General features: G+C 39.9%; 1 protein-coding gene across 1 annotated transcript; it reads left to right on the top strand.

The window, feature by feature from the left end:
• The first annotated feature begins 1,706 nt into the window (after window positions 1-1,706).
• LOC127024781 (chymotrypsin-like elastase family member 2A) lies at window positions 1,707-7,461 on the top strand. Its single transcript, XM_050909454.1, has 7 exons — window positions 1,707-1,746; window positions 3,483-3,571; window positions 4,155-4,252; window positions 5,237-5,365; window positions 6,163-6,299; window positions 7,016-7,161; window positions 7,297-7,461. The coding sequence occupies exons 1-7, from the start codon at window positions 1,707-1,709 to the stop codon at window positions 7,459-7,461; spliced, it is 804 nt and encodes a 267-aa protein (XP_050765411.1).
• Window positions 7,462-9,192: the final 1,731 nt, after the last annotated feature.

Here is a 9,192-nt window from a genome sequence, read left to right as displayed (position 1 = left end):
TCACTAAAGTATGGTGGTTTGGTTTTTTTGGTCTTTGTTCCCTCCTCCCCTTGCTCCCCACCCAGTTAAAACAAGCAGAGCCTTATGTTACATCTGTGGCCAGTATTGACTACAAAAGTGCTTAGATTAAAAGGAAATGCAGTGTGGAAAAAAATACATAAATGGATCTAAGCTGGGAACAGACAATTTGGAAGGACAATAAGAGACAGAAACACACAGGGTGGTGCTAGCCTCTGTTTCCCTGGCTCTGTATAACCTTGTTCTATCTTGAGGCATGCAGGCCAAGCTTTAGTTTTAAGAACACAGAAATGAACCCAGGGAACAATCAAGTAGCAGATTTAATGGCCATCCAGCAAGTAATGAATTTGGCATGTTTGGTGCTCCCAATGAAAAGCTAGGGCAGGATTTAACTTTGAATTTTTAAATAGGTTCCTGTCTAGTTTCAGATGAAAAATCTCTCTCAGAAAAGTAGATTTCAGTGTCAGTTACTTATCTGCAGACCATTCCACTTACTAATTGGTCTAGCATAGTTACTACCTTACAAGGGAATAGACTAAAGATAGGGAGGCAATGGAGTACATTATAAATTGTACGCTAAGTACATTGTGTATTGAAAGAGATACTAGTTATCACGCTTTAACAGAACATACCAGAAGTTCCTGATCTTTCTTACTGAAGTTCCATGAGCTGCTTAGTTTCTGTGAAACATCTGGCATGAAGATGATAAGAGCTTCCAGGGTGCTGTTTCCAAGCCACCATGGTATCAGCTGGAGGCTGAGCCTTTTGATGTTCACTTGCAGAACTGCCAACAGTATGATGCCCACTGAGTCCAAGAAGATACTTCAGCCTATTTAGACTAGACCTGGAAAAGATGGATAAGCAATTGTTACATAACGCAGGGGTGGAACCAAAAAAAAAAAAAAAAAAAAAAAAAGAGCTTTGAGTGTTTTACATTAAAAATATTACAATTCTTAGGAGTGTTCCCCCCATATAATAAAAGAACTGTTTCAGAATTCCTTTACAAAGAAGAAAAGGAAAAAGAAAGAATAGGGTTTCTCTATTTACAGTGTGCAAGATAGCAGAAGGTTATATTTGTGAAATTGCAGAAATGCTTAAACTAAAAATTCCATGTTTACAAGCACACCCATAAAACAGGAAAGTTGAAATAGTAACTGAACATCCAAAATTTATTTTGGTTGTTTTTTTTTATTTTTAGTTGGTATTCAATGAAAATGATAGTGGCATGGAATTAAACTGAAAAGCATAGTGTGTTATTTAGCTTGTAAATTCAGATATTAAGAAGAGAGCCAACTAATTCATGAAAAAACTTTTTAGAATCTCAATTCTGCACTCAGTTAATCCTGATTTATGCTTTTGTCAGATAATAAATACAAGATGCCAGAACAGAGTTTGGTTGATTCCATCTGAAATTCAGAATGCGGCTTTCTCAAGTGCTATTGTTTGGGTAGGACAATACATTATTGAGAAGCAGACAAAACAGCAAAGCATTATACATTTCTGCCTTCCACATGTGTGCTCCAGGCATCTTTCATCCAAATCAGTACCTACTGCTGAATGGAACCTATGAAAATCAGGGATTTTGCTGCTTCTTAATACTGACATTAAACAATAGATTTATTTCAGCTTTTTTGAAAGCTCTAGTTTGGTCTATATGACAATGCAACTCTGGTTACAAAACTGGCATTATGATATTTGTTTCCATTCTAATAAGTTTGCTCCCTGTGTGTGACCTGGCTTATGGGATAGAGATGTTTGCTTTTTAAATAACCATTAACAGTTTTTCCAGGTGAAGCATAGGTGGATGGAAACGTGACAGAGGATGGAAAATTCCCGTAGTAGCAGAAAAAAAAGGAACAGACACAAGGGTAAGTGTTGATACCAAGTCATTGATCTCAAATGTCCAGTAATGAATTAGGACACTTTCTTTTGTGGCAGGAGCTTTGTAGTGGTCTAAATGCCTGCTCTTGCCCGGTTTGTCCTTTTAGTGAAAATGGTTTACCCTTTTTCATTAACAAGCTCACACTGCATTATACCACAGGTCAGCATGCTGATTTGGGGTGTAAAAATGCTCATTTGAATGCTACAGGAACCCTCTTATCCTCTTCCAGGGATGTGCTACTGATCTAACAATTAAAGGTAAATAGGAAAGAAATGAAGTCTGCCTCACCGTGCTACACCAGTGTTTCTCCATCATCATGGACAGGTGGTTCTTAGTGTTGCTTGAAACATCTGCCACTTCAAAGTGATTATAGTTTGTATTATTGAAGAAGTATGACATGCTAAAGCACATGCAACTTGATCTAGAAAAGAAGATACAGGTTTTCAGTCAGTACAAAGTGGTAGTTGCCATTCAGTCACAAAATAAACCAGAACAAAATACCATTTCAAGCAATCACAGAATCATACAATAATTAAGGTTGGGAGGGGAGCCTCCAGAGATCATCTAATCCAACCCCACTGACATGTCTGAATCTATCACTGTCTGAATATATCAGACACTGCTACTGCTGACATACCACCAAGTGTTAGAATAATTCATTTAACATTTTCCTTCTGAAAACACCTTTGTGATGAACTTTCAAGGCAATGGGAAAGCAAACAGCTGCTAGAGATAACATGCACCTCAGTGGGAATTTTTTTTAACCAAGTTGTTTATATAGCCTGGATCCAAGGTCTATCTAAACTGGAGTTTTTTTAGGCACTTGTGCATATAAAAAAATTATCCCACAATTACACAATTTTTCCATTGGTATCAGAATAGCACTGCATTTTAAGTCACGTGTCCCAGAGATAAACAATAGCATCTAAAATGGCTTGCAGAGCAGAGCCTGCAGCATACAGCTAATCGGCATCATGCTTGGATCCTCTTCGCTGTGTTGACTCTGGCAGCTGCAGGTACGTGTCCAATTTCAGCATTAGTTTTAAAGGAAAAATGAATTAAAATCTAACAGCAACTTTCCTTTTTTAGGGAAATTAGACATTCTGCAACAAAGCAGAAAGATACAGCATAGGCAGTTAATTAAAAAGTTCTCTCAAAACAGTAACTAGGTGCTGTGCTATTCTGTTCTTATAGGGGCTCGATCAGCATTACTGCTCTCAGGTCTTTAGCAAATTCAAAGTTATTTTACTTAGCTTGAATACACTGAAATACAGTTAATCCACATAAAATTCTTGCATTGGCTAAGAGCTGCATCTCAGCTGACACATGAGAATTTGGTTAAGCCAACTTGATTTGATTATCTGTCAGAAAAATGAAACTGTTCAAACAGGCTTTATGTAACATCGGTCAGTTTTGACTGATGGCTGTATCTTCACTTGTATCGCATTAAATCACAGCCTATATTTGTACCTTGTAATGTTCTGTACAAACACAGTCTATATTTAAAAAAACCTCTCTCTTACAGACATTTTTTTTTAAACCTCCTACTTTTAAAACACACATCCTATTTTCTGTCTTCTAGCCTTTGGCTGCGGGGTTCCTGCCTACCCACCTGCTGTGTCTAGAGTTGTTGGAGGGGAAGACGCAAGACCGTACAGCTGGCCCTGGCAGGTTAGTCATTTTGTGCTTTCCCTGGAACAATTAGGGTTGTGCTACCCTCACACAACATGGCTGAACAAAACCAGGTCTTATATTTCATTTGATGCATCTTGCCTGTCATGTCTTAGGTTTTGAATATTACGTTCTGATCAATCCCAAAGTTTCCAGTCTTTTTAAGAAAGCTCTCAATGTGCCACCTCGTGCTGGCTATGCAGGCTTTCATGTTCTTTCAGTAGTCTTGGGCACCATCCCATATTTAAGAAAACCGTGAAATTCAGTGGAGCATACAATGCCTAGCGGAGCATAGTTGTACATGGAGTTAAAAATACATTTCTGAAGCAAATTAAGTGCTCTATTGGGCCAGGCTTAGCGAGAGTTTTGGAAGAAACAACATTAAAAAAAAAAAAAAAAATCAAGGTTTTGGATGATAGGGAAGGAGGGAAACCTTTTCTGTGGCCAGGAGCTGGAAACTTGTTGCTTAAAAGCCTCCCACCATCTTCCAGCAGCAAGTTGTGTTCTGGGTACAGGAAGAAGGTGCAATAATGAAAAATCAGTAAGCAAAAAATCTGAGCCTTATTTGATACGTTGATCCTAGGCCTCCCTTCAGTACAATTCAAATGGCAAATGGCGTCACACTTGCGGAGGAACCCTCATTGCAACCAACTGGGTGATGACAGCTGCACACTGCATCAGGTAAATAATGGAGTTAAAGTCTGTACCCAGGAAGCAGTGCATGACCAGAGACAGATGAAGCAAAACTGTATTAATGCCAGTTCTCCCTTTCCCAATTAAGAGCTCTGAGCTTCACATCATATCTTTTGATTATAACTAATAGGTCAGAAGAAGAATGACACCTTTTCATTTTTTTAAATAAAAGTAGAGGGGGAAAAAAACCCTCATACAATTACCTGAATTATATACTCTTCATTTTCTGTAAATAACTACAGACATCATTATGTATTCAAGTTGCTATTAAAATTCAGCTGTGTTGCCTGTTTCTAAAATATGTGGCAGTGAGATCCACAGATTAATCAATCCACTCCCTGAAGAAATAACCACAAATGTTTTGAATATACCAGTCATTTTCAGTAAGCTCTTCATATTATGGGGCAGTATAACAAAGAAATGATCAGGTACAGCTATGCCCTTTCATCATCAAAACTGTTTCCACAAAGACAATCCCATTTTGGTTTGGTAGCATATGTCCTCGAATACATACATACAGTTCTTGGTTATTGTAACAATAAGTTGTAGAAAATATCATAATAAGAAATAAGGATTGGCTGCATGTTATTATTATAAATCCTACATATCTCTCACACAGTTGTTTATTAATGAAGCTGTTTATCACTGTCAAAAAAGCAGTCCAAATTGTGTACTTCATTGAAGAATACGAGCTGAATCCTGCAAAGATTGGAGGCATCTTGAGTTTGTTAATGAAGCCTTAAGCAGGAGTTGACAGGACAGCTTGGAGATGAAATGATTAAGCCTAGCACACAATGCTTTGTCCTTAGCAAATCAGTCAGACATTGGCTCAGCTCCAGACAAATCATGCATGTGATGTGAGGTTACAGTCTTAAGGCTATTCTTACTGAATATCTCAGGTGGCAAAGATGCAGATGCCTAAGCAGCAAGCCAGCAGCTGCATAACTGAGTGTTAGTCCTTTTCTTGCCCAGTTCTTCTAGGGAATATCGAGTATTTCTTGGAAAATACAACCTAGCAGCTGTGGAAGAAGGATCAATTGCACTTCCTCCAGAAAAAATCATTGTCAATGAGAAGTGGGATCCACAGAATGTTGCAAATGGGTAAGCTGGTGGCAAGTATTTTTTCAGTTATTAGATGCAGGGCAAAAATCAAACTGGCTGAATCCCACCCACCCCGAGTTGTGGCAGCTAAATGCATAAATGTTTAGAGCCTCCTGTTACAGCTTCCAGTGGTACTTCTAAATGTTTGCTCATAGATGAGAGCTGAGGCTCCAGTTTGTACCTTTCCCCCTCAAGAGAAGATAAAGAATTTTCAATATTAATCGCTTATTGATTAATTGTGTTTTCAGATGCCATTTTGCATGTTCATGCTTGGGTGGGAAGCTGTTCTATGCAATGATTTCTTTCATACAGTGGAAGGGAATGAATTAATTTATACAACACTCTTTGAAGCTCTCCTACGAACGGCATAAACACAGAGTATTATTGATCAATGGTATTAATATCTTTGTTGCTGAAGGACTCCTATGTCCTGCTGCAGGCTAAGGGCATTAGCAAAGAAATCCCCTCAGTTCCTGGGTCCTTGGAGCTAGTCCTAACACATGCTTGGTTTTGGTGAAAAGAACCTATAAAAGGCAATTTCCAGAAAGCTGCCAGCAGGAAAGTGGACAGTTCTGCAGGGAATAGTCTTCCAGTCCATGGATTTCCCCATTGCTTTGTGGGTGGAGGAATCTTTACTGCTTATGTACTGGCCTCCTGGCTCACTTGCATCTCTTTTGAATACACCAAGTGCTGTATAACTGCTAAGTATTCGTGCTACTGTGTGTTAATCTATTTGCAAACCTCTTCACGCCTTCCCTTTCTCTTCCCCACTCTCAAATGTGGGCGTATGACCACAGGTATGACATTGCTTTGATCAAACTCACTGAACACGTCACCTTAAGTGACCACATTAAGCTGGCCTGCCTCCCCCCTGCACAAAGCATCCTATCGTCCAACACTGCCTGCTACGTGACAGGATGGGGAAGACTGCAGAGTAAGTACTTGGACATTTGCAAAATTGTTGCACAAAATCTTTCAGTACTGCCTTCTCCTTTGAGATTGATTGGAAAAAGGCTGTTGATGGTGCTCAAGATCCCCTCAACCTCAATGTAGTGAGGTAGTTTATCAGGCCCCACTTCACTCACACAGTATGATTCTTCCCTGCCTTTCAAGTTTATTTTGCTTGTAACGGGGCTAGTCATGCACTAGAGGGCCCTATACTAAGCTTTTAGAAGCTATTGTAACAAACGTTAACAGCATGCAGACTGGTGAATTTGCTAATCCTAACATACGGCGCTGAATAACTGAAAAGACACCTAAGGGAATAGATGTAAAGTGAAGAAAATCTCAGAGACTTCAGCAGAAGTGTCAGCTCGGCTCAAGAGGCAGCTCCTGGAGTGATAAGTAAATTGCAAACTCCTGAACAAAGAGCAGCCCTTTATTTCTCTAACAATGCGACATTTTTAAATGGAACGCAAATTATTAGTAAGTTAAGGCCTTTTTATATATATATATTATATATATATATATATATATAAAAAGAATGGAGCTAAGGAATGGATTATACAGCTTCTCCTTTAATACAGCCCCTATGGAGTTTCTTACCTGGAGGGATAGTACCCAGATCCTGGGAGAAACTTAACAATGCAGTTTTGTTCTTTCTTCAGTGCCAGTTGGTACCATGACTCCTCTGTTTCTATTCCCTCCCAGCAAATGGAGATCTTCCAGATGACCTGCAGCAAGGCCTTTTGCTGGTGGTGGATTATGCAACTTGTTCCAAGCCTAGCTGGTGGGGAAGCACAGTGAAACCCACCATGGTTTGTGCTGGTGGGGATGGAGTCATCTCCAGTTGTAATGTGAGTCCAGAGAACACCGCTCTTAGGCCTTGGTTTCAGACACAAACAGGCCTGATGGGAAGGAAAGCTTAAAAAAAAACCAAGGAGGAGCTATTCACACTATGACTGCCATTAACTGTTCCCCCTTCCTCCCAGGGGGACTCTGGTGGCCCGCTGAACTGCCAAGGTGCTGATGGCAGGTGGGAAGTGCATGGTATCGTCAGCTTTGGCTCTGCTCTTGGCTGCAACTATTATCACAAGCCTTCTGTCTTCACTCGGGTCTCTGCTTACAATAGCTGGATCGAGCAGGTAAGGCTCTAGGTATTGCTGCTAGAGAATACAGACACTTAAGCTATTTCTGAGGTTCTCTCTGATTGAGATTTCTGCCACCTACTCAGGGACATGTATCACTTTTGATTCAAATGCTACTTTACGTACAAGTAACCTCTGTACACAAGCCCTTACCAGCGCAAAAGCAGTCTCTGCAGCAAAAGTAAAGTATCCTCCTCTTAAATAGGTATCCAAATTATTTTCACTTTTAAATAAGTCTCAATGTTTAGGAATGCATTCTCCCTTTATACTAGAGCTATATTTATAGTCATAAAGATTTTATTGGTATGACTTCAGAAGTGATTACTCAAATTTGTATTCATCAATAACATTGATTGTTGCAATTGCACCCTAGAAGGCAGCACATGCTGCTCAAGTCTGGAACATCAATTATTTTTTAATTTAATATAAACTTTAATCTAAAAAGTGACTGAGAAGCAACAATCTTATTTCAGTTATTTAAATCCTGCATCTGGGATGCAACGTACAGTATTCACAAATCCCTGGGTCTCATGATCTGATTTTTCACTTGTTTTACATTTTTGTAGGTTATAGCAACCAACTAATCCAAAAAGAACTGCATGATAGATGCCAAGAAGGAAAACAGTTTGAATAAAGTCATAATCACGACACCTTTGATCACAAAGAGCTGGGAAATTACGCCTTTAACAACACAAATATTATACCTAACTATACTGCAATAAACGCTATTTTTCACAAGATGAAAGAAAAACATATGTCCCTGTCACTTCTTCCTGTGTATTGTCAGGACCAGTGCCTGTACTTAGGGATAATGCTGGAGACCTTTTACAGCCTTTCCCCTGCCTTGGGCTGGTGCTTGCTACCCTCACCTGGGGGAAGAGGTGAGCCTGCTGTGAAGAGGCTGGGCGGTAGGAAGAGTTAGAGAGCCACAGGAACAACTCCGGGGGGGTAGGAGGTGAGAAAGCGAGGCACTGGCAGGGCTGAAGGCAGCAGGCAGGCAGCTGTCGGGACCCTGAGTCTGCGAGCGGGACTCACCAGAGCAAGCAGTGGCAATGCCCAGCAGGAAGGCAGCACGGGTGCAAGCAGGTCCATGCAGGTGAGTGTGGGAGCGCCGCAAAATGCTTTTACAGAGAGGTTTTTAACACCCTGTGATCTTGGGAACCTAGCAAGGGGAAGAGTAAAATCCAGCAGTAAGTACCGGCAGCACCTCTGCAGACCTATCTCCTTCATGTCCCCATTGCTCGTTTTTAAGTCATTCAGATGCCAGGTGAAGACCTCTGAACTGTCACTGTCGGCTGACACGCAGACACAAATGGGGATTTTTTTGCAAAGCACAAGCAGAATCACCACCTTTTAGCCTGGTACTAAATTAAGGCCCCTATTTCTATTTCTTTCATTGTAATAAAAGGTAGGCAGTATAAAATCAAGGTGGATTTTTGTTGTGTTTTTCTTCTCCCTCCTGGCAGATATTTAGGCAGATTCAAGAGTAAACGATTGATTAAAAATGGAGGACAAGTGACTCAAACGTAAGGAGTAGACAGAGTAAGGAAAAGATTGGAAGTTTGTTGTGAGAACAGAAATGCATCTGGGTTCAGAGATAAATTTTTCTAGGCTTGCGGTTCCTTTCAATCAGACATTTTGCAGTTGTTACCATTGGATTGAAAATATATATATTTTTTATTAAACATAAATTGTATTAAATAAATAAGAGAAAATATGGCTGTTTATCATCTTTGGGGA

This window comes from Gymnogyps californianus, chromosome 21 (genome assembly GCF_018139145.2).
Source record: "Gymnogyps californianus isolate 813 chromosome 21, ASM1813914v2, whole genome shotgun sequence".
NCBI lineage: Eukaryota > Metazoa > Chordata > Aves > Accipitriformes > Cathartidae > Gymnogyps > Gymnogyps californianus.
The sequence above is the reverse complement of the archived record's forward strand: the minus strand, read 5'-3'. Positions and strand labels throughout refer to the sequence as shown.

Coding starts and splice junctions, on each gene's coding strand:
- LOC127024781 (XM_050909454.1), top strand. CDS start 1,707: ATGATATTTGTTTCCATTCTAATAAGTTTGCTCCCTGTGT. Junction 4,253..5,236: donor ACAGCTGCACACTGCATCAG/GTAAATAATGGA, acceptor TTTCTTGCCCAG/TTCTTCTAGGGAATATCGAG. Junction 5,366..6,162: donor CCACAGAATGTTGCAAATGG/GTAAGCTGGTGG, acceptor GTATGACCACAG/GTATGACATTGCTTTGATCA.